The sequence below is a fragment of the Gymnodraco acuticeps genome, unplaced genomic scaffold, assembly GCF_902827175.1.
Source record: "Gymnodraco acuticeps unplaced genomic scaffold, fGymAcu1.1, whole genome shotgun sequence".
In the NCBI taxonomy this organism is placed as follows: domain Eukaryota; kingdom Metazoa; phylum Chordata; class Actinopteri; order Perciformes; family Bathydraconidae; genus Gymnodraco; species Gymnodraco acuticeps.
In genome coordinates, this window is record NW_022991201.1 from 367,785 (window position 1) to 393,202 (window position 25,418).

The 25,418-nt window shown below is 41.6% G+C and overlaps 1 protein-coding gene across 1 annotated transcript in view; it reads right to left on the minus strand.

Annotated features, from left to right (window-relative positions):
- The window catches only part of LOC117561276 (phospholipid-transporting ATPase ABCA1-like), a 41,903-nt gene that overhangs the window by 3,790 nt on the left and 12,695 nt on the right, over window positions 1–25,418 (minus strand). The window contains 40 exon segments of the mRNA XM_034238574.1: window positions 69–210; window positions 433–539; window positions 720–903; window positions 1,038–1,167; window positions 1,280–1,403; window positions 1,517–1,661; window positions 1,771–1,886; window positions 1,993–2,170; window positions 2,293–2,462; window positions 2,965–3,039; window positions 3,305–3,410; window positions 3,517–3,549; window positions 3,639–3,733; window positions 3,849–4,038; window positions 4,161–4,259; window positions 4,727–4,851; window positions 5,003–5,151; window positions 5,380–5,484; window positions 5,580–5,631; window positions 5,752–5,954; window positions 6,069–6,102; window positions 6,104–6,142; window positions 6,256–6,485; window positions 6,595–6,732; window positions 6,856–6,995; window positions 7,085–7,216; window positions 7,310–7,481; window positions 7,663–7,776; window positions 7,908–8,112; window positions 8,220–8,441; window positions 8,620–8,842; window positions 8,935–9,111; window positions 9,210–9,418; window positions 10,778–10,972; window positions 12,078–12,194; window positions 12,289–12,428; window positions 12,543–12,786; window positions 20,745–20,834; window positions 22,331–22,522; window positions 24,107–24,228. Of these exon segments, the coding sequence (XP_034094465.1) occupies window positions 69–210; window positions 433–539; window positions 720–903; window positions 1,038–1,167; window positions 1,280–1,403; window positions 1,517–1,661; window positions 1,771–1,886; window positions 1,993–2,170; window positions 2,293–2,462; window positions 2,965–3,039; window positions 3,305–3,410; window positions 3,517–3,549; window positions 3,639–3,733; window positions 3,849–4,038; window positions 4,161–4,259; window positions 4,727–4,851; window positions 5,003–5,151; window positions 5,380–5,484; window positions 5,580–5,631; window positions 5,752–5,954; window positions 6,069–6,102; window positions 6,104–6,142; window positions 6,256–6,485; window positions 6,595–6,732; window positions 6,856–6,995; window positions 7,085–7,216; window positions 7,310–7,481; window positions 7,663–7,776; window positions 7,908–8,112; window positions 8,220–8,441; window positions 8,620–8,842; window positions 8,935–9,111; window positions 9,210–9,418; window positions 10,778–10,972; window positions 12,078–12,194; window positions 12,289–12,428; window positions 12,543–12,786; window positions 20,745–20,834; window positions 22,331–22,522; window positions 24,107–24,228 (5,663 nt within the window).

Genomic DNA, 25,418 nt, shown 5'->3' on the forward strand with positions numbered 1-25,418 from the left:
ACTAATACAATATGTCATAATAAATGGAGCGGGTCCATGTGTGTTAATGACATTAGTTAGTAACTGACCTCGCAGACTTCCTTCTCGGGCACTCCCCTCAGGATGGCGTAAAACTCGAGGTGCTCTCTGCCGGTCAGCAGGTCGTTGATGGCATCAAACTGAGGACAGTAGCCCATGTTCTGATGCACCTCGTCTATCTCTGAAGTCACACTGGAGGGAGATGAGCACATAAAGAAGAGCGTTATTACGTTTCATACAAAGCATAACAAAATGTTGCCCTGTTTGGACGTTTTCTGGAAAATAAAATAAATATTCCAATTGCAAATCAAAATTAGACAAGAAAAATATGACTGTACTTTTATCCAATCAGGCTTATATACATTATAATGAAAAGGATTGGATGTGCATATTTTGAGGTTAGAGGTGTCTCACCTCTTGCCAGCCAGGTAGGCCTCTCCCCCGGTGACTGTGGAGTCTCCTGTCAGCATTTTAAAGATGCTGGTTTTCCCTGCCCCATTCACTCCTAGCAATCCAAAACACTGCAGGAAAAAAGGGAAAACTAATGTTTATTATCACAGGAATATAGAGATTTGGGAACCAAGTTTACCACATAAACATTAGAACAACACATAACTGTTTATCTGTATGTAAAGTTTTCCTGGTGGCCCTGTGTTAACATCAAGTGTGTATCAGGTGCATGCTGTCTGTCTGTGTCATACCTCTCCGGGGGGGATGCCAACACACAGCCGATCCACTGCCGGCTTCTGTTTCCTCTTGTAGATCTTGGTGAGCTCTTTGATCTCCAGGATGTCTGAATGTCCTCCTCCGTTCAGGATCCTCTGCCGCTCTCTGGCCACGTCCTCGTCTTCCTCTCCAATAGGCTTCAGATGACTGGTGGAAGACCTGCAGCACAGGAGGCAGGAAGACAAGAGGTCACACTCAGGACAGAGATATTTTAAATCCAAGTTGTTATAGAGAAACTAAAAGTTTTGTATGGACACTTTGTGAGGGTCACACGTGTTAAAGGCTTCACCCACCTGGCCTTGAAGAAGAAGTGGTACTGAATGAGGACGGTGATGGTGAAGAAGATCACTCCCTGTATAGCCATTGCAAACAAGTTCTTGCCCACCATGTCCCAGGCCAGAGGGGAGCGGAACCGGTTTTCACCTACAGAGACACAACCACAATCCATTAAAACATGTCTAAACAATGTGTATACTTATTTCTCTTGTCAGGATTCAAAAAAGGATTTAATAAAAAAAAAGTTGGCAGTAATTACCAAATCTCTCCAAAGCGTCGGCCATTGCTTGATTCTTCACCATGTCGATCAGTCCTCTGCCCAGACAGAAGTGAGGGAAGATGAGGAACACGTTCTTCAGGATGTCGTTGATGCCACCGATTTCCTTCAATAGGAAGTAAATATTAGAAGTTAGTATTGATTTTGATAGTCATTCAAAAGCCTATTTTTTCTACACAATCGTTCACTTCTTTAACTATCTGAATCAAAATGGCTTACATTGCTTCCAAATAGCTCCAGTACAAATGTGGAGACGCTGCCATTGATTCCTATCAGTATGTTCACGCTGGTCAGAACCACGTAGGCCGTGCTGGGGATCTTAAAGAAGAACGAGGCCGGGTACATCAGAGGGGTGATCGACCATCTGGAAAAGAGATACAAAGATCAGGTTAGAGGGGAGAAAAGGATACACACATTGAGAAAATAAGGAAAGAAGAAGCTAAAAGATGTATTTATTTTTAGAGTCAATGTACCCGTAGAGCAGCAGCAGCAGCGCCAGCACGGGCAGATTGGTGGAGGAGACGTAGGAGTCTTGTTGGAAACACATGAAGATAATGATGACCAGTGTCGCTGGGACGACGTAGTTACACTGCAAAAGAGAGAGAAACATATGCTTTAGTAAATTCTATCACTCTTTCCTCATTGTATTTCATCTAGATTGAGCTAATGAATCCAAGGGGTTTGAGATGTCTTACCATATCCCAGACAAAGTTGGCCAGCCAGTAAAGTAGAGGCTGCACTCCGCTGATGAACTGCATGTGCTTGGCTTTGTTGACTCTCTCTTGGATAAGGAAGACCACAAAACTGGCAGGGACAAAGGACATGGCGAAGATCACGCAGATGGAAACCAGCACGTCCACTGATGTCGTCATCCTGAGGGAGGGAGGACACAGAGACAGAAGACGTGAGAATTACAAGTGATGTCTTAGAAAGGGTCAAAGAGATGTTGATTCCCAAGTGTACTCTGGTATAGACACTTAAACAGTTGTACTCACAATGCGACCTGGGACAGCTGCTCCTTGGTGAGGTTGAGCGGGTGATTGGAGGCAGTGATGCCAAACTTAGTGGGGTCTTTGTCGGATGGCAGATTGGCCCGCAGGATGCCATTGTTCATCACATTGAGGAAAGAACCGATGCTGTGCCAGCCCTTGTTGTTGAACCAGATCTGGACATAGAGAGGCATGTTAGTGTGTGTTAGCTCAGAGTAAATAGAGAGCAGTCTGTGAGTCAATTAGAAACTTGGTGATCAGGTGAGTGCCACAAATCTGCATTGGAATAAAAATGACGGTATGTCTTGGTGACCTCAAATCTGTTTCCTTATATAGCCATCGTGTTTTTCTGTCCAAAATACTTGATCAATGAAGAGAAATACATTATGCATAATTCATACATAGGGGAAAAGAAGAACAAGAAATGTATTGAATGTGTGGAGGTGAAGCTTTAGATCTTTTATTCTGCCACAAAGCAGGAACCAATTATAGAGTAATCAAGTCACACAGAATGAATAGAGTGAAAGAAGCCCATTGTGTCTACTTTGGATAATGTGGTGAGGGAGGCTTGAAGGTAACCGGCAGGGCCACGTGTTGTTGTATAACCACTGTGTGTGTGTGTGTGTGTGTGTGTGTGTGTGTGTGTGTGTGTGTGTGTGTGTGTGTGCGTTTGCTAACCTTGACGTTGTTCTTGGTGTCCAACCCTTGCATAAAATTGGAGAGACTGTGAAAGAAACGATCCGCTGCAGTTCCCTGGAGGGTGGGAGAGGGAGGAAGTCTTCTTTAACACATGGGTAAATAGACAATGTTTAAACCTGCTAAATATATAATAGACTATACCATCTAGCTACACTACAGCCATTATTATAAAAACATACAAATTAAATGAGTCAATCTCCTCAGCAGTTAGCCTTAACTTGACTAACTAAAACAAGCTCAGTACAGTTGACCTCATTAGTGTCTACTTTGGCATGAGCTTAGTGCAGTTTATAAATAATCATAGAATTAAATCTCTTACTCTCTCCAGGCGGAAACGTCTCTTCAGCTGAGCGATCGCTTCATCAACCTGATCTGCATGGGATGAAAGCTGAGAACCCCTGGCGCCCAGCGAGAACCCACCGTATCTGTGAAGAGCACACATAATGTTAATATCAGCGAAGAGCAGAGAGGCATTCAGTTTGATATTATCGACAAATTAGCTCAAAGTGGGTCATGTCTATGACAATTTACCTGAACTCGTTGACCCAAATCTTGTTCCTTAGGCTGAAAAAGAAACAAAAGAAAAGATTAAGTTCAATGAAACATAATACAACAGGACAAGAACTAATTAAGACATGTAAGATGAGTGTTACCTCTTGCCAATGATCTGAGCGTAGGTTTTAACCAGATAGTCTGAGATGTTCCTGCCAGTCAAGTTCTGAAGAGTGTCCGTCTCACTGATCTTCATCTGGATACACAAACAGACAAAATATGTATTAACATTTGTGTAACTGGTCTTAATTTGTAATTTTACATTGGTTTACACTTCAGTTTGGACTTTCTAATGATGTGATGTCACCAACCTCTGGTGGTGGAAGCCCCCCGGCCCCAGCGGGACACTCGGGGAGCATCCTCTTGCGTCCTTCACAGCTGCACTCACACATGGGGGAGGGATTCTCCATAGACCAGTTGCCATTGTCGAACATTTCCTTCACACTTTGAGAGACCAGAGGGGCCGCCCACTCGTCCCCAACTTCAGTGCAGTGACTGTCCCTGGAGCAAAGAGAGACAATTCTTAATAAAGGCTACCATAGTTGTGTGTTACAACGCTTCTTCTGTAGATGTATGATTTGTTATTTTCTTTAATGAATGATTACATTCTTCTAAAAACTCACGGTGAGGGTTGTCCATCCATGCAACGTGTCCCAAATCCTGGCTGTTCTGTGAGAGCGCTGTGTAGTTTGTTGATGTGAGGATCTTCAGGTATGTCATTACTGCAAAAACATAGAACACATTGCCTTTAACATCACAAAGCATTTATTAACTACCTTGAAATGGAAATACATAGAACAATTATGTTGAACAAGATTGCAGTCAATAATAGATTGACATTTAAAATAGCTTTATCATCAATTTATCACACCACCACTCTTAAAACTTGTTTCTAAAGTTTCACAGAGTACTAAAATAAATACTGAACGCAATGCAGTTTTCAGCACTTATTCGTTGCCTAGCTTGTGGATTTAAAATACATAAGTTATGTAACATGCGACCCTTTGTGAACTGAGGTAACCTCTTACATATTTAATGAGTGGTGCACTTTGTAGATGGAAATACCACATTTATATAGAAAATGTGCTTTGAAAGAGAATGATTCGTTTGAGGTGAATTTAAGATTAAAAAGTGCTTTTAAAGGATGAATGTAGAACATTTTCTTCAGACATAAAGAATGGTATCTCACCTGATGAAGGTAAACTGTTCTCCATACATGCTGGAATCCAGAGATAGACTTGGGTACTTTCCAAACGGAGGGACAATCAGACTGAATATCAGGGCGATACACACAAACACGGCCGGGAGAACAATCTGAAAAATAACACCATGACAATTTATCACAACTTGCACACATGAATACTAACTAACTTCAGAACTATTGCCTAATTTGAACAGGGTGTATATTTTCTGCAGGAGAACTATTTTTGTAAACAGTAAAATATTTTAAAAAGCATTAGCGTACCTGAGCAAAGAAGCCTTTCCTGGAGCGCCGAGCGTAGAGGAATCGTTTCCAGAGGAGAGCAACAAACTGCTGTCTCTTCAGACTCCAGCCTTTAACCTGGTATGAGCCTTTTCCATCTGACCCACTGAGCCAGTCAGTCTCACGGGATTCTGGACAGAGAAGACACGATACATATAACCAACTTGTCTTGTGACCTGATTTTGTAATATTTCAAATAAGTCAGTAACCACAGAATATTTAAGATTACAATTTTACTGGCACAAAGCAATTGATCTGAATGTTTTGCAACACAAATTCAAAAACGTGTACATTTTTTTTTCTGTTAACAATAAGATTTTTGCTACCATTGAATTGAACCCTGGGTAGTGAAGGCCTACCTTCAGAGTCATTGAAATCAAAGTCGTCTTCAGTGAAGGGCTTCAGGCAGCTCTGGTGGTCTCCGAATGCATGATGGCGACGAGTCCTGGTTGGAACAACTCCATCTGAAATCACATGAGGGTCAACATGTTAATATAATAATATGGAGATATTAGGAGTGTGCATGCTGTAAATCTTGCAAATGCAACACACATCTTACCTGAAAGCTCAACAGCATCCACTCCACTGTCCTCAGCAACTTTCAAGAAAATCTGCATAGTGGAAATACACACAATTAGAACATCAGAAGAACAGAGAAATTCCATCCAGACAAAGTATATAACTGCTCTAAGTTTAATTCAGCAAACTGAGAGCTCTTCACTGCTTCTCACCTCTTCCAGGGTGGTATCAGATATTCCATAGCTGGATATTCCCAGGTCGGTGAGTCTGTCATCCAGCTCGTGGAAAAGCTCGACAAAGGCTCCGTCTTTAGCAGATTCGTAGGGCAAGACGTAGGTGATTTCGTGACCAAGGTCCTCAACCAGGCGAGCCTCTTTGACATGTTTGAATATCAGGTTGGAGATAAGCGACACATCTGTAGGGAAGAAATCAGCAGAAAAGAGTGAGATGTTTGTGAAGGGAAATGATCAAATCAACATACTATATGCCTTATTTTGCAGGAATAAACCACCATTTTGTCAGTTCTTACCAATAGTGGTGGTTTCACTCTCCGGTTCGCTGCCCTAGACCAGCATCTGAACTGCTTTCTGATACGCTGTCCTCCTTAACCAAAGACAAAAAGGTCTAAGTAAATTGTACTTAAACAATGGAAATGAGACAGCTTCTTGTGTATCTTTTTAAAAAAAACACAGGTTCTCCCAAGCAATCTTTCTTACCTTCTCGGCCTTCTTGATGTAGGACACGGTGCTGGCAGAGTTCCTGCAGGACTGAAGCGCCAGGTCGTAGTCTCTCTTGACCAGGGTCAGGTAGTAGCCCGTGCCCAGCTGGGTCTTCAGGAAGAGGGAGGAGCCTACGCAGCACAGCTTGCCGTGGGAGATGATGGCGATGCGGTCACCCAGGATGTCGGCTTCGTCCATGTGATGGGTGGAGAGGATGATGGTGCGGCCTGAGGGAGGAACACAGTGGAAAATGTAGTTTGTAAAACAGTAGTCCTTTCAGAAGTTGTTGGAAAGAATGACTGTTACTGAGTAAGCAGCAAATTCAGGTTAGTTTACCTTGTCTGTATTTGAGCAGCAGGTCCCAGATGCCCCTGCGTGCGTAGGGATCGACTCCAGCAGTAGGTTCATCTAGGATCACCACTTTTGAACCCCCAACAAAAGCCAGGGCCACTGAAAGCTTCCTCTGCATCCCTCCTGCAAAAACAACACGATGAAAAAGTCAGAATGACATCTTTAAAAAGCACTATCTAATGTAAAACCTGTCTTATAGGACTTGTGAGATGACTAAAAGAAAAATAAATTAGTGATGAAACTGACCAGACAGGGTGTGGGTGCGAGCGTTTCGTTTGTGAGGCAGTCCGACATCGTTCACAATCTGTTCCACCTCTGCCTTCACCTTTTCCTCCGACAGCCCCTTCAGACGGGCGTAGAACCAGATGTGTTCCTCGACTGTCAGCCTGAATAACAAAACAGCAAGAAATCGCACAATTAGCACAAAGAAAGCATCTTCACTATGCAAAGACTTCTTGATGCTGTGTATACGTACATGCTGAAAAGTACGTTGTGCTGCGGACAGACGCCCAGATTCTGCCTGATGGTGCTGAGTTCGCTGCGGATGTCCTTCCCGTGGATATAGGCGGTGCCAGATGTGGGTGGAAACAACCCTGTGAGGATTGACCTATCGGAAAACAGGTAGGAACATAACAGTCAATTACCATCATTTGCTTAGAGTAATGTAATCGTACAGCGGATAATCTGTGTATTATCTTACATAATGGTGGTCTTGCCAGCTCCATTGTGTCCGAGGAAGGAGGTAATCTGTCCCTTATAGAACCTCAGGGACAGCCCATCTACAGCCAGCTTGTTTCCATGGCTGTACACCTTCACCAGATTCTCGATGTAAACACCTGGCTCGATGTGGCTTGGTTCCTCCTCAATACAAACTGGATACAAATAAAGAAAAGGACAACGGTATATTAGCCATGAGGTGTTTGAAAATACACATTAAAGAAGAGATCATGTATCTGTTCTTTAGACTTAAGACAATATTTCACCGGTGGTTTTATATCTGGAAATGAATCCTTAAACAGAAATGCAATTAATTGTAAGGATAATGATTTGTACCTTCAGCGTTGCCCTTCTTTGACAGAGGGGTGGAGATGTTGGGGTTTTCTTTCTCTCCACACCAGTACGACTTAGTGAAAGGGAAATACCACGGCCTGGGGATCCCATACTGACCTGGAAGAGAATGAAATGGTTAGTTATTTAGTGCAGTCCACCGAAAGAACTCTAATTATTTAACTGTGCATTGTTGATTTAGCTCTTTACAGGAACAAATACCAAAGTTGTAAAGCATATCCATGACTCACCAGGGAACACAGCTTCAAAGTACCAGGTCATTATTCCGTAGAGCACAGCGTCAAACAGCATGAGGGAGATGGAGGTGGTCAGGTTGTAGCTGTCGTCCTCCAGGGGGCTGGCCAGCAGGTTGGACCACTGGATGCCCACCCCTTGCTCCTCAAACAGGGCGAAGTACTCACAGCCAAAACCGAACGCCACAGGAGAGAGCAGACTCTGTGAGAACAACAGAGGAGCCAGAGTTTAGATGAGAGGAAAATGCAACACTCAACAAAAAATACTTCCTGTAATAATGTACATATTTAAATTATTTTTCCACACACCACAATGAGTTTTGCTCCAAAGCCCACGTAGTCCTGCCAGGCGACACACAGCACGTAGGGTAGGTAGAGGGTGAAGTAGATGATGCCACCGCAGGCGGCTGCCAGATTGGCGCGAGAGAAGAGAGTGCTGATGAGGAAACACTGCATGATGGTAACAATGCCGAAGGATGCCAGGAAAATAAACACTACGCCTGGGTCACTGTAAGGCAGCAGGTTGCCCATCTGAAAGAAATGGAAAAATAAAGGTTTATAAAGTTTCCACCTTACAGCAGCTTGTTTTCAACATGTTCAGATATTGGAAATAGGGATCAAGGGAAACAGAGTGAATATCATCTAAATGTTAAACATCAGCCATGATCAGTGCTGACATGTATCTGTGAGTGTCTGGGATAAGTCTTACCTTCAATAACACCACCAACAAGGCGGCGCTGATCAGAAGTGGGATCAAACTGCTGATGAACCAGCTCAGCCACAGGGTTCCGTTATTCAGTCCCATGATCCTCATGGTCTCTTTGAGGCGGGCCTCCTTCTCGTAGACGACGCCCTTGATGATGATGGCCACAGAGTACATCCACGCCAGGGTCATGAAGAGAGGCATGGACCGACTCATCACCCTCAGGAACCTGAAAAAGAGGGACAATTGGTCACACATGTTTTTGATACTTATACAGTGAAAAGTGCAATGAGTGTCTTGCTTTGCACTGTGGTCCCTTACATGTCATCAACAAAGCAGGGGTAGGGCATCTGCTGGATGTAGATTCCTGTCTTCTCTTTTGTGCCAGTGATGGCTCGGATGATTCCCTGCTCGATGACGTCCTGCAGGTAAGAAAATCCGCCCCAGATGTAACGAAGGTCCTCGAAGGGGTCTGCCCTGGGACCGGGGTCCCAATAACTGCAAATCAAGATTACAGTCAGTCACTTCATAAAAACAAGTGGAAAATAATTTGCAATGGCTCTGCAATAGAATAACATTCAGAAGCAGCTTCTTACCCATCCTTGATCTTGTTGGTCCTCTCCACATTATCGATGTCCATGCGGATCTTGTAGTTGACGTTGGGAGGCAGTTCAGTGCTGTTGCTATGGGCGATGTCAGGAAACACGATTCCAGCCCAGAACTTCTGGTTATGCAGAAGACCCATGGACTTGTTGACCAGTCGCTCCTCATTGGCTACTGGCTCCAGCTTGTCCAGGTTCACACACTGAAAGGAAAAGAGAGGGCACATTTTACTCTGAGAAGCATTTCCAGAAGGTGTATGAAGACTTTAAATGGTGTTTGGAGGGATGGACAAAGAAAACAAAACATGTAATGACATTGTTTTTCAGAGGGACAGAAGAAGAACAATCTCAAGCTTTATCTAATCAAAAGCTGAATGTCAGTGATATAGGTTGTATGCCGATATACTATCTTATTTTTAACACAAATTACTGAAATTCCTGCTCACACATTCCCATGCTTTCCTCAGAGTTTGTTCAGAGGCTGATAATGACTATGAACTCAATACCCTATTACACACACTCATGTGCCTGAACACTGAGTAACCACCCCAGAGTTGTTGAGCTGACTTTATGAGACCTCCTGCAGATAAACCTCTTGCATGCTTACATAAGCTGACTTACACTTCCTCGCAACATACTGTGAGAGGCCAACGAGTTCAGAAGGCATGATGGAAATACAGCACAGGCCCTCCTAATACTAAAGGCATGACAACTTTGTATGGTTGTGTATGGCCTTGACATAGTTTTGGTTGTGACAAATTTCAGTTTACACACATGATATGACCTCCTTAAAGGGTGAGACAGTCAGTAGGTCAGTTGAGTTGTTTGCAGATATTTTTACAGTCTAAGAAATGTCATTATTATTCAATTCTGTGTTCTAAGTGGTTGCCATTAAGTTATGGTTTAACATTTGCTCATTTGATATTATTATTAATGTATATAATCTAATGTTATAAAATGTATTCAATATACATTTAAGAATGGTCAAATTCCCTGACACAGATAAGCAAGACAACTCAACAGGGCACTGATATTGATTAACATTTGGCAGGAGTTGAAGGTAGTTGTTTATCGCTAAGGCTCGGCTCTGGCATATTTCCCGATGCGCAGAGACAGACTCAGCAGAGCAATGATTACAGGAAGTGGAAGTGGAAAGAACATTTGATTTCAAGGCTTTTAATAGTCCTGCCTGGAGCTTAATGCCTTTTAAAGTGCATTTAAAAAAAAATTGAAGATACTGGAAGATTATTTAGTGTGAGGACAATTAGCATATCACCTATTTTTCCCCTTTAGGTTTTATTTGCAGCTTGACCTAAATGGAAGAAACTCGATAACAGCTGTTTACAGACAAACCTTGAAACACGTACAATTATGGATTTATTGGCCATGCCCCTAAACCCCCTTAAGGATTAAGCCATGTCGGAATATTATTTTACACGTCTGCATTTAAAATGTTATACATACTCTTCTTTATATTCTTGCCCTTAAAGCCAAAACTGAACTTTATGCACTGAATACATTTCCTGGAAAAACAGATATGGTGTGATGCATTCTGAACTAACCTCCATGAAGCGTGAGATGGTCAGAATGGCCTGGTCGGTTTCGTTGAAGACGTTTCTCCAAGTGTAGGTGGATCCTGCAGGTCTTTTGTCTTCTGAGACTTTTGACAGGAAGGCGGACAAATCTGACACACGCCACTCAGTCCCACTGAGCTGGTTGTTAAGGAATGCGGCACTGGCGCTATTCTGGAGCAGCGTCTGCAAAAAGGAAGGTTGTTATGGTTTATTATAGAGAGTTTAATGTCAAGAGACCTGTTATAAGTATATATTACAAATGTTAAAGCAGATACAGATAAACATTTACTGATGGCTCAAAGTCTTCCTGTCTGTTTGTGTGGCTTGTGACCTATTTCACTGTCTTAAATCTCCTGAAACCCTGTTCAAGGCTTTCTCAAGTTTATTATGTCTATCTTCACACCCGTTTTCCTTTTCCCACGAGATTTAAAACGATGTCATGACACAAACAGGCTGAGAATCACCAGAGAGAGCCATCTTATCAGATCCAATACAAAACTGTATCAAGCCCTATTTCAAAAACTTTTCTATTTCCATGTTTTCAAAATAAATGAAATGATTACACAGAGGACTCTTTTTACACGGTAAATGGTCTCCGGAACATTCTTCATTGTACAGTTATTTCACAGTATCACCTTTGGCCACTAGGTGGAAGTGGTGCTTATATAATTACGTTGGCAAAAAAACAAAACACATTTCATGCCAGCAGGAGGGCCATGCAACTATATACCATTAAAAAAATACTTCAATCTCAACAATATGACATTCAATGGCTCCTTCTGTTAGAGTGACTGTAATTTTATTCCCATTAATCTATTCTCTGTGCAAGAAATCTAACCCATTGTACAATATTTCCCTTGTGATTTGATCAGAGAATCAACAAAAGGTTTAAATGAGGGCAAGAATTGTTCTGCTTTATGGCTTCACACTGCTGCCAGGATCGTATTTTAATACCACGCTGTCAATGCCTCTATGCTTTGTTGATCTTGCATGTACCCAAAAGACACCAGCGAGTATGAACAGTTTACTTTTCTTGGCCTTTGTCCTACTCTCCCAGTTCCTCCTTATGAACTCACATAAGGAGTCATATGATTTTGTGACATTAAGGGTCAGATATTCTGTTAGTTTGGGTGGTGACATCTACAGAAACTTCAGAAGCTGCTTGCCCCTTTCTTTCCTTATTTGGGTCACAAAGACGCACAGTTTACCGTCTTTAAACCCACTCATGTAAACAGGAAGACGCAGCTTTGATGTGAGTACGTGTGTGATGGCGGGGCATCTCACTTACCCTGACCATATCTATTTCCTCTCCATTTTCCATGAAATTCCACACTTTGGGCCTCATCTCCTCCCACATCCCTCCGAGGTCCCTCAGCAGGCCGAGTTCCTGGAAGGTCTTATTAACCTGGAACACACAGAGATGCGTTCAGTCTCGTTCAATGAGGCTTAATTCATTATTCTGATGGGGGCTTTTCAAAGATGAGAGGGGCCTTTTGTACCTCGTGGATGATTCTCTGTGTGGCCGGAGTATCTGGGGTGTACAGGATCTTCCCCATGAGCAGAGGCTTCAGAGCTCTCCAGATCATCCTTGAAATGGGGCTGGACTCCAGGCTACGCATCATGTTGTTACAATAGGGAGCTGGAAAATAAAAACAGAGACAATTTGAGTCTTGGTTTATCTCATACGGTAAATTATTGGCAAGGAACCATACAAAAAAGTATGACATTTGCGTTTCAGGTGCTTCAGACTTACTTGAAGTGTTGTCGTAAGATGAGTGGTGGTCACTGTCACTGTCGTTGCCATGGTTTCCGAACAGGGCCTTGTAGTTGTTGTCTTCATACCAGTTGAGAGACTTGATTTTGAGGCCGCCTCCCTCGGGGTGTCCGCAGACGATACGTGACACGGCCTGGTACATCTGGTTAGGAGATCCTGTGGCGTTCACAGTTAGATACAAGATCTCCTTACGCATGTCCTTCCAACTCTTCATACTGGCAAGCTGGACGGAGAGACACAAACAGAAATATAAGCATGATGATAAACATATCAATTCCAACCGTTGACAGGCTAGGGGATACAAATACACAGAGAGACATCTACCAGACCCGTAAAGCTCAACTCAGATGAGAAAAAATTGAATTTAAACATCATACAATCTGATATTCTAATGGATGTGTGGCAGAAAATGGCTTTTACTGTGATTTTAAGTACATACGACACGATACGATAATACTTTAATGGTCAGATCAAGTCTGAAATTCAACATGCATCACAGCAGCTCTATTTGCAACATCAACATGGACAAATATCAAGACAGAATACATGAATAATGATAGACTGAAGGGCTCCTTTTTTCTCCAAAAAGAACTCTGTGAAAAATGATCTAAGTCTGGGAAATATCTGTGCAATATATACCTGGCTGCCAAATCCTCAGAACTGTGTATGTGTATCTTGTAAAATGTGTAACTTTCTTTATTATAATTGTTTGTATCTTTAATATTTTGTATGCATGCTTTAGTAACATTAAGCTGTCTTTGGCTCTTTTCTGCATTAACAATGTACATGTCCCCTCTGAGGGACTAATAAAGGTATTCTGATTCTGAAATATAGAGATCCATGTCTTTGAAAAGATCACATGACATCAGCTTCAGGTCTCACTTTAATGTTATTTTATTTGTTGAATCTACTGCATGCCACATACGACTGATGCGTCATCTGTGTTTAAACCTGCTGTGCTCATGTTTCTCCTTCAGGGTGTCTCACATGTCTCATTTACTGTAGCTAAGGAAAGTGAAATGGATATGTCTACATGTACATTTGAAAAGCTATCCCCTTTCACAACAGACAGGATATATGAACCAGTTGTTTTTGATGCTGCAGGTTTGAAGTTAGTAATGCTTATCAACTGCACTCTGAGTGGTATTCTAGACATGTGAGTGCTGCACAGTGGAGTGGAGACACTTAGCATTAGCCGTCTGCCTGACTAAGATAAATGTAACTGCTGTGCCCAGTCCTAATTTCCCTCCCCCTGTGTGCCTGTGTGCGTGTGTCTCTTTACAGGAAAGGTCAGACAGCTTATATCATGTAATTGAGCGTGTTAATTAAATGATAGACAGTTTTTTTAATAAAAACAACTAAGATGAAGGTTCACTGAGTTTATTCAGGAAGTTTTGTCCTGTATTCACTAGTGTTAATAGGTTTACATTCTAAATGCTGAAGGCTTAGGGGCAGCACAGTATTGTTGCCTCATTATCACATTGTAAAATACTTGCTTCTCAGCTACTTTTAACAGCCCTATTATAGTCGGTCATTTTAGAAATAAAGGTCCACAGAAAGTCCACAGAGAAACTGTTCTTAATCGACGATCGACATCAGCTTAAAGTCAGTGAGACTTCAGGCTGAAATTTCAGCCTGAAGTCTCACTGACTTTAGTGTGGTTCACACAGGGGTTACTGCAGGTCATCAGACAAGTCACCACAAGTTCCCTGTTCATGTTTGCAAACTGGTCAAATCCTGATTCAATGTCACTTCCTCGTGATCGGCAAGCACTGAAAGGAGGGGTTTTGTGTTTTCCGTGTGAGCAAAACAAAGAAAGAGCAGACGAAGAGGGGAGCTTTTGTTTCCTAAGTGTGAACCGCAGGAGGCGACTTGGACTTCAAATAAGCTTGAGCTCTGAGAGTGTGAGGGATGGAGGCTTAGGAAATCACACCTTTTCCTGAGGTGAATATTGGCGCGTTTCCACTGCAGGCCTCGCTCGGTTTGGTTAGGCCTTATTAGGCCCGGCTCACTTTAATGCTGCGCTTCCATTACAGTTTAGGAACTGGGGTAGTTACTATAGTAACGCAGTGTAGGCGGAGCCGTGACGTGATCTTCAATGAGAGCCCCAGAAAAACAACACAGCCGTTAGCTCTTAGCACTCAGAGCTCACAGCTCTTCATATCTGTTCAGAAACTAGACAAAAGTTAAACAAGTACAAACCACAGACTGCCTGTGTCATGGCGAATACAGTCGCTGCTTTATTTATGTCTGTATAGGCCGTTGTAGTGAGTGTGGACGGTCGGAGCATATATAACGTTAGCTTAGCCAAGCTCCATTTAGAAAACACGCATTTTAAAACGGTTTTTCGCCTGCCGTCTGTCTGCAGACTTGTCAAAGCATTAATTCATGGTTTTTACTAACCGGTATCAGTATGTTGTTACTTCGGCATCATTTTGAAACGTGTATTACAATTAAATCACGGTCAAATATGTTCATCTTGTTGTAGTTGTAGCCCCCTTGCCAGCGATTCTCTCTCTAGTTTAGCATACTCAGCCCGACTCAGCCTGGTTGTTCCTGGCCCTAGAACCACGATTTTATGGGGCCAGAAAAACTGTGAATTAGGACCCGCTAGCCGGTACTAGGCCAAGTGGAAACGCAACCAAAAACGGGCCCCGCACGGCTCGGCACGCTTAAAGCGAGCTACCCGCTGCAGTGGAAACGCGCCAATGTGAGGAGGTCAGAGATAAGTGAAAGAAACTCAGAGACAAAAAAGAAATTAAGAAGGAAAGATAGAAAGAGAGAAGGAAAATAAGAAAGAAAGAAAGAAAATGGGTTGTTGCAGTAGAGCACGAGGTGGAAATTAGTGCAGAAGGCGAGAGAACAAAGAGGTTACTATCGGTCGTTTTCCTAACAAGCAAACCTCCGCAGGCTCCCGAGGCAGAGTGCTATTATACTGACGATTCTTACTGAGGACACACTCGTATGCAAACACAAACACATTAACAGATTGCACTTTTCACTGTATGTTCGTATGACAAATAAAGAACCTTGAGACAGAGAGAACTGTTGGGTCTCAGGTCGCTGACACACAAACACGACACAACACACACAACAAAAAAACACTGCTGAGATCGTTATGCATGTGGTTGTGTTGCAGCTGGGCCCGCAGCGATAACAAACCATCAACTTCCTGCTCAGTCACACGCAAATAACTGGGTCCAGTAAGGTGTGTGTGTGTAAGTGTGTGTGTTACATAATGTACTTCAAAATGTGTGTCTTCATCTTTTCGTAGCCACAGGCTACAGTAGCTGCAACACACACATTATCCTCGGAAGTATGTTTTTGTTCGACGACAGTGTGCAAGGTTTTGTGTGACGTCATTTAAAGATGATGCCAATATGAACTTGTTGTGACAATAGGAAAAACACACAAACAAGGACACACACACCCACACAGACGGGCAGCAGAACAGGATCGTCTCAGAGTTGCCTCGTGGTAGCTGAGTCTGTGTGAGGTTACTAAAGTTCAGATTTCCACCCCAGCACACAGCTATTTGAATCAGAGCGTAGGCCAATGCTTAATGATTTGTTACCAAGCAAAGATTTAACACCTTAACCAGGGTGACCTGAATATTATAAGACTCATGTTATCAGACTGTAGAGTAGGATTAGTTTGTCTGTAGGTTACTGGAGTCCAATCCTGCTAATCTAATTAATAATTCAGAAAATTACCTAGCACCGATAAAAAAATCGTAATATTTAATTGGAAATGTTCGGGGTCTGATGAAGTTAAAATGACATATATTTGTATTTAAACCATATGAACTTTATATATGCAAGAAGTTCAGTTGAAGATAGATTGAAGTAGATTTTTCTGTGATGACGGTGGTAATGTCTTGAAACAGAGAGGTTACTGGAGTTTATCCTCACACTCTCTAACTCTTTGCTAAGCAACCGCTTAAGCTAGTTAGAGAACACAACACAAAGAAGATAAATACCACTAATGTTTCTGAGAAGCATGTCGGTTTAAATTAGAATAAATGATTAAAAAGAATATTCATTTGTGAGGATTATAAGGGGAGACATTTAATAAATGTTTTCCCTTCATTACCACAACTCATAATAAAGGGTTTTGTACATCTGAGTAAAGTCTGAGTATGAGTGAGTGCAGATTATTAGGAATTAAAATCACCACACTGCCAGCTCTCTGAGCTAAAAAAAAAACTTCTGAGAAAAGGTCAAGGAGAATGACGCAACAAATTACCCTTTAAAAAACATCAATCAAGAGCATTGACGACTGTAAATGAAGAAAAATAATGAAATCTGCCACTTGAGCTAACCTATCCTTGACATTCACCCTGTAAAAACATGCTTACAATTCCCAAAACAGGTCTGTCATAGTGCATGCAAAGTTGCATTTTTAACAAATTCTCTCCAATATCAGAAATGTCTTTTAAGTCTCTTAACACGATTCACTATGTGCAGGGGCGGATCTAGACAAATATTCATGGGGTGGCAAGAGGGTGGCAGGAGATTTTGAGGGGTGGCATCCCCTGGCAGAAGTATATGCTGATTTAAATCGCAATCATATCAATCAATTAGGGGTGTAACGGTACACGTACCCGTACTGAAATTATTCGGTACGGGCCCTTCGGTTCGGTACACGTGTGTACCGAACGAATATAGCGTTAAACGTAAAAAATTGAGAACATGAAAAACTTTCTGGAAGTAATCTCAGTTATATATCATAGAGCGAGCAAGTCATTTAATTGGACGAGAGGCATACTATGAGAGCTGGTCACAGGGATGCGTTCAAATGTAGTCAGTAATTTGAGGAACTGTCGAAATGGCGAACGCAGATAAAGTTGAGCTCGAAAATCCTCCAGCATCATTGAAGTCTCCGGTTTGGGAACATTTTGGTTTTGCAGTTACGTACAAGGATGACGGACAAAGACAGGTGGACCGAACCAAAGCTGTTAGTCGGCATTGTTCAACTAAAATTTGTTACGCGGCTGGCAATACATCAAACTTGCACACTCATTTGAAAAGGCATCACCCGAACGTGAATATCACCGGTACCAAAAGAAAAAAGACTGAAGTGCAAACCCAACTCCCACTAGCATTTAAGCCTCCAACACTCGCAACAAGTTCAGACCGAGCCAAAGCTATTACAAACGCCAAGTATCCTTATGTTGCCATGTTAGCAAAGCGCTACCTGTATCTGCTGCCACTGTCCCTAGCGAGAGGGTGTTCTCCACAGCAGGAGACATTGTTAGTGCCAGCAGATCTGCCCTTTCAGCAAGCAATGTGGACAAGTTCATCTTTCTTTAGAACAACATGAAAATACAATGACAAGCAAGTCCTAATGTCAAGCTGGCTGCTTAGGTACAGTACAGTTCAAATACAGATTATTTCAGTTAATCGAAATGCTGCACCTCAATGTTTATTTTATTATATTTTGTATTTATTTGAGTGAATACATTATTCACAGTTTAATAATAATTTAAAAAACCCAAAAAATAGTTTATGTTTTGTGATAATTTTTTCTGCTGTACCGAAAACGTACCGAACCGAACCGTGACCTAAAAACCGAGGTACGTACCGAACTGAAATGTTTGTGAACCGTTACACCCCTACAATCAATGTTAACTTGGAAAGCCACAATATTAATATTTTAACTCAATGACATAGGTGATATTATTGTGGCACATCAGTAAAGCCTTACATATACATATATAAGGTGGCAGACATCATTTAATGAATTTTAACTGAACAATAACTGAATGAGTTTGTCTCACTCTTAGACCAGCAGGGGTACCAAATCTATGAAGACTGTTGCAATAAGTACATTAATTAACTGTCTCATCGATGTTTGTCTGAATGAATATGATACTATTAACAATCATATTATTCCTATCAGCTGTCAATCACTGTTAATAAATAATAATAATAATAATAGATTTAATTTGTTAGCGTTTTTACAGGTGCTCAAAGACGCTTTACAGATATAGTGAAGAACTGTTATGATTCACATATTCATTTATTATTGAATAAACTATATTTTTTGGAGGAGTTAATGATGAATGTTCATCAAGATGCTTGCTCACCCTCCTTCAAATTTGAAAAACTAACTATTATACTAATTAACTAATTATATCATTATTGATATACAGTTACAACCTTGACTTTACATCAGAAAGAACAAATACTAAAGAAGTGACTAACTCTATCAGTTAGGGTTAAAAAACGTGTATTCAGCTAAAACATAAACATCGCTGCAGTTATGATCCAGTGGAAAGCCCTTACCTACTGGCCTAGTTAAATCAAAGTGGTTACTTTTTTTTGTCTGGGCAGTGTAGTTTTACACACCGTCTTATTTGACTTTCTCAGGACTTAAAACTGTTTTTTGGGGGCAGACCCCCACAAAGAAAAAAAGATATACACGCATACAAGGTCATCATCTTAACAGTTTGTTATTCTCATCGAGTCATCCGTGAGCAGAGCATCAAGTTGGCATGTCTATTACAGCTGAATGCGGCGATTACTATTTTGTTCAGCAAAACGCCTCACAAACGTATTAAGATCAACAGCTGTAGTGCGTTTTGATTAAATGCTGAGTACAGCCAAACTTGACATTCTCTTCTCTGTCATTGTAGACCGCAACTACCTCATTCCTTCAGTGCTTGGGTCCGAAAGGCTTCTCGTTTTGCGCCGTCCCGTTCAAGTGAATTCGCCACCAATCATATTTCCACTCTCGCGCCAGGGCCGGGGAGGGGTTACAAGACTCGCGTCTTGTGCTGCATTCACTTGCACTCGGACATTAGAGATTTTCTCTCATAAATGTCCGATGAGCCACAACTTTTCTTTCAAAACAAAGATGCCAACTGGGGTGGCAAGGCTATTGTTTAGGGTGGCAGTTGCCACCCCATGCCACCCCGGTAGATCCGCCCCTGATTATGTGCAAATGAGCTTTATTTTTTATCTCTAACTAGGGTTGAGACACGGTTTCATGATGATCACTGGTAAGGACGGTTACATGAGTGTTTTTCTCCATTCAGCCAGACGCTTACGTCATCCATCAGCCTGCTAAGAAAACCACCATAATCTGTTGTTCACATATCACACCTAAAGTACCAACAGTAAAATAAGCAGTGTATTTTGGTTAACACTTTTAAACTTGTGTCCTTCTTAAAATGTTACGTGTGTATATAAAAACAAAACATTTTAAGAGATAAAAAGATTGATGAATGTTGCATGATAGTGGTTGAGAACAGAAGAAAAGACTGCAGGCTCATTGATGTAATTACAGCCGCATAGACAGGAAGCACACACACACACACACACACACACACACGAATATTTATGTTTTGCATACTCAGCAGCCTGAGAGCAGGGGGGGGGGGGGGGGGTTGTGCGCATTTTTACACCAGCGACTGCAGCAGCCCCCTCCTTTACATTCCAGCAGCTCAAACTGGGTTACATGAGTTTAGGTCCGGCATGTGAGTGTGTGTAATCCTATACTGTGTGTGTGTGTTTGCGAGACAGTAAAAAACCGGGCACCTGGTGGTTGGCTGAGTAAGGCTTTCGTGCCACCATCTACAAGAACAGCATGTTCTTATTTAAGGCTGAGAGAAAGATATTTTGCTGACTTTTTATGATGTCATTTTAGACTGTATTATCTATTGTCTTCATTCAAATAGGTAATCTGAGGTGGAGCTTCAGAAAAAGAGGAATGGTATCCACAGAAAATCTCAGCCCACTGTGGTAGAACCAAGCCGGTATGCGTCGGTGTTGTTTTTTTATCATGAAACCGTGTTAGAAACGTTTCTAAAACATTTTTTTACGATGAGGCAGTCTGTCTTGATTCCCCTAAGAAAAACACTTTTCTTCTTCTAGTTTACACCATGCACTTATTCATCAGAACCACCTGTTTTGCTCTCTGCACAAGTTAAACACATATTTCATGACTCCATGAAACAGTGGGTGTATGCATACAGATGTGTCAATACAACCCTGACCCAACTGCCACGGTTTGTATCACCACAATTGACCTGTGTGTAGCAAGTTGACAAAATTGATTGGATTTGCAAACATTTCTACAGAAGATTGCACTTTGGAAGTAAATATTTCGGAAGCCCTGATGTTAAATGTCATAACATGAGTGGGTTGTGTTATCAGTGTGTAAACGTGGTGTATGTACCTCCGTGGCCAATGCTCCCAGGCTCTCCAGAAGACTGTCGGTCGCTGCTGCGACTTCCTGGACCACTTTAGGGTCCGACCTCACATCCTTCTGTAAGAGAGAGAGGGCATCTTTACTACGTTGCAGGGATTTTAGACTGTACATTTGGTGTGTACAAACAATCAATACATCCTTGAAAAACACCAATCAATTCATGTGCAGCCACGGCAGCTTATAAACCTTTTCTGCTTAACAACAAAACATGTAGAAACAGTAGAACATTACAAATGCAACCAGTTTAAAAACGAATGTGTATTATGAAGAAAAAGTATAATTTGTGACAGTTGCTTGTTGGGTGCATATTGTCTTGATCTGTGTATTTTTCATAGATTTCAAATATATGATTTGCTTTCCGTTCACCACATTTTGAATCATTCACCATGTTTTTGAACATGAATATTTGTATTAACATGTATGTTTACTTCCATTTGAAAAAAAGTATTAATATTTATTCAGTTTAAAGCTAAAGATACAATTGAGAAAGTGACTAAATGTTGTTGTGACAGAGGAATGAGAGAGAAAGTCTGGGAGCAACATTGGGGTCAAAGGTGTGGAGAGGAGGGAAATATAGGAAAGAACAATAGGTCAGCAGAGCTGTGAACTCCCATGTTCCCGTCTGTCAAACTGAGTGTGTGTGCGTGTGTGTGTCGACTATCACACTAAGCTGTCAGCTGCTGAAAAGCCTGACACTCAAAGCACAGGTGCTGATGAAGAAAGGACAGCAGTCTGAAGAGATAAAGCTTTTATCCGAACAGTAGAGATCGCAGAGAAGACGAGAAGTAGAGAGAGAGAGAGAGAGAGAGAGAGAGAGAGAGAGACTGAGAGCAAGATAGCGTCTCTAGCAGTATGAGATATCGCGTATCCTCTCATCTAGCTGTATCGCGCTCGCTTAGTATAGATCTCTCGTCTACTACTATCTCTCTCGCTCTCTCTCTCTCTCTCTCTCTCTCTCTCTCTCTCTCTCTCTCTCTCTCTCTTACATACACCCACATGCAGAGGAACTATGGGCAAATGTTGGGTTATGCAAGAAGTTCTTGTTCCCACTTTTTGCACAATGTTATCACGTGTGAAAAGTCATTTCCATTATTGCATCAACATTTTGGACATTGAGTTCTCGAAAAGGGGGGGGATTGTGTTTTTGGGTGAAAGGTCCAAGGTTTGCCAGTAGATGATTTCATCCTCATATCATATGGAGAGAAGAGAGTAACTCTTTAATCACTTCAACAGCTCAGCAATCAGCGAAAGCCTCTAGGTTACTGAGAATGGCTGACTTGATCATGATACCCTGTCTCTCTTCCTTTGTTTGTTTCTCCCCCTACAGATAAGTACAGCAGAACACAATGTTTCCTCCGACTCTTGCCCCCCTTCACCATCGTGACTCACATTTAGGTCACGGGTTTTTACGGGAAAGGGGCCGGCTGTTTGTTAAGAAACAGGCGGAGGAGAGTTGGAGGGAAAAACTAGTAAAGGAAACAAGCTAAGCACAAAGCTTTATCGGAACTGTTAAACCACGCATTTCCGCTGTGTGACTCAAAGGACAAACTCACCCGAATGGGTTTGAAGAAGTCCAAGTTGGACAGGAAGTGGCTCTGGGCCTGGTCAAGCCAATCGCTGGTGGAATTGCAGATACTTTCTTGAATCTGACGGGACAGGTTGTGATCAGCAATGTGGACAAATTCCTCCAGGGACGTTGTGTTACAGAGGTCTCTGAGATGGAAGCCAAAACCTTTAGTCAGCACCTGGATGGGAAAAATAGGCAGAGTGGTTCAGAAAGAGTACAATATTATGATCACATGTGTGCTAGATACAATGAGAGAGTAGAGGTGGAGAGAAATGTATCAAAATATAAAATCCATCAAATATATTCACTATTTAGTTTTGGCACAAATGCTAATGTAACAACATAGTGGAGCAACAGACTGATCTCCATATGTGGTGAGTATCACTGTTTGTGATAAAACAAAGAGAACCCTTTGTGGTTTGTCCTGGCTTTTTAAAGATCGTTATGTATCGGAATAGTTAGATTCCTAAAACCTGACATTAAGAACAAAACAATGAAGCTCACAGAAAGATATCGCCAAGCAACGATGAGGGAACAACATTTTATACATCTCAAAGCTGGGGCCTGCCAAGGACAATAAAAGTTATCCAGATAAAACTCTACCACCAGCTATGTATCTGGTGATGATACTGTCTGTGTCATTTAAGAACATGCTTATCCTTTATCTTGTTAATATGATTCAACCCATTATTTGGAAGAGGCAGTACAGCTTCACCTATGCAGGTGTAGTAACAGAACATTCTTTCCTTTGACATTGGAGCATTTAAGGACAGAGGCTCTGTTTTCTCTGAAGAAGACTCAAGATATTCGGATGCTATGTCTTTGTGAGAGTGACTATTATGTCAAGATGTCCTTGAATAGTCTGCTTTGTGCCAACTGTACACATACCACAGCTGGTCATATTTTCATTGGAAAAAACACAAGGGCTTAGAGCAGCAAGTTTGGACGAGTGGGAATCTCATACTTATTGTCTGAAAATAACTCAAAACAAATATTTCCCATGGGGGATTTCCATCTTTGTGTGTTAGACTCGTGCACTTAATTGATGTTTTGACAATTGACAAAATGACCTTCATTGCATATAACTAAAAGCATAGCATTAACTAGCTTTCCTCAATTTCCCCTCCTCTCCTTAAATAATGTTCCTAATGACCGTATAGACTAATGGAGAGTCATCTCCTTTGATCAATAGTTGCCCGGGAAAAAAGTAGAAGAGAATCCGATGGTGTAACGTGAGTTTGTTTTTGAGCCTGTGTCTGCACGTGAGCAGAACTAGGGGGAAGGGAAGCTGGGAGAGCAGTGGTCATGTGACATGAGCCATCCAATTGCAAAGCAGGGATGATGTGGTGGGCCGGGCTGGGAGCTGTTGTTATGGGGGCTCTATAGGAAGCAGAATCTGTTAATGTACGTTTAATTGATTTAAATGGGAGAGCTTTGTGGGGGATACACTAGAAAAAAATAATCAATGTTCAGTCTTCAAAAGAAAAATTACCCGCAGTGATTATTCTGGAGGGCATTAAGGGCTTAGCTGTGCAGTAGTACAGTATCCTGTTGTCAAGCCAAGGTTATTGGATGTATGCATGTACTACGTCCAGGACAGTATGATCAGCTTATGTGAAAAGAACTTCACAAAATAGCTGTACACAAAACATACTGCACTTTTGACCGCTATGGGCAATATGGGAATCATTAGTGAAATGGAAAAATCATCATTTACTGAAGGAGGTTTTATTATTAAACTTTTCAATGGTATATATTCTACCTTCTCCAAGTTGACGTCAGCCTCCACTATCTGCTTCAGCGCGTAACGAGGAAGGGAGGCGTTGTTGTGAAGGAAGTGGGAAAGGGTCTCATTGTCTTGCAAAAAGTCCTTCAGCTTGAAACCTAGAAAAGAAACACAAAAATAGGGTTCATTTGGTGGCTATTGAAACCAGGATTCACAGCAATGTTGGCAGAGAGATGTACAATAACGTTAAATCAAATGTGTATAAATAATAATATAAGAGTCGATGTTATAAGCTAAGGCTCAGCCTATACACGTTTGGTCACGAGAGACTTACTATTGTTAAGATGGAATAAACCAAAAAAAGAAAATACTGTTTATTATGCTTCTTAACATTTTTATATTTCAGACATTGTTTAAACAGTGGAAACCCCAGTGCAAGAGGTCCATGACAAACAAACTGAGAACATACAAAAACACACCAATGAATTCAACTCAAAATGACTCCAAATCTAATCATACATATGAATGGTGATCATTTCACAAGCAAAGAAACACACTGTCCTCTCTGCACTTTGAGAGCGTTTTGTACTTTTGCTGCATTCCAAAGAAGTCAAACCATTTCTCAAACTGGCCTGAGTCAGCTGTGTGGTTGAGAACACACTCACAGGCACAAACACACACTTCCCTTTTATACTCAGCTATGAATTGTATGCAGCGGGGTTACTTTAGGGCGCTCTACTTTGGTCCACATTGGTCCACATTCTGCCTACCAATTGTCCTGTTCCTCTCTTGCTCTCTTCCTCAAAGTCTCTGTGTTCACCTTTCACCCACTTTGTTTTAGTCTTTACTAATTTCTCTGCAAACACTCAGTAGTTGTCATTGTTGTTGTCGTTGTTGTTGATGTTAGGTGACAGCATTTAAAAGAGATCATGCAAGGAAAACAGGAAAAAGTCCTGCAGCCCCCGGCTCTTATTTTGGTTATTACCAGCGCTGTCTCTAAAGTGTTGTGTAACTGATAAACTAAGCATGGCTTAATGCATAAAACTAAGAATGATATTATCCTATTGGGGTTTGATACATTTTGGCAAATCATTTATGATGACTTCTCTCCACTAGTCTGTTCAAATTACTACTTGAACTACAACATTTGAATCATCAGTTCTTCCTAATTTTCCTCAATTGTTCATATTTGGCGAATGGTTAGGTGGTGCGATAGTCTGTAGTGAAGGAGCACGCTGAGCTCTACTCCGCAGCAAACGGCTGTTTGCTTTTCACCCAACAACGACAACCGCCGCACGAAACGCTATGTTTTAGGGTAATTAACGAAACAATTTAAATTGCTTGTCAA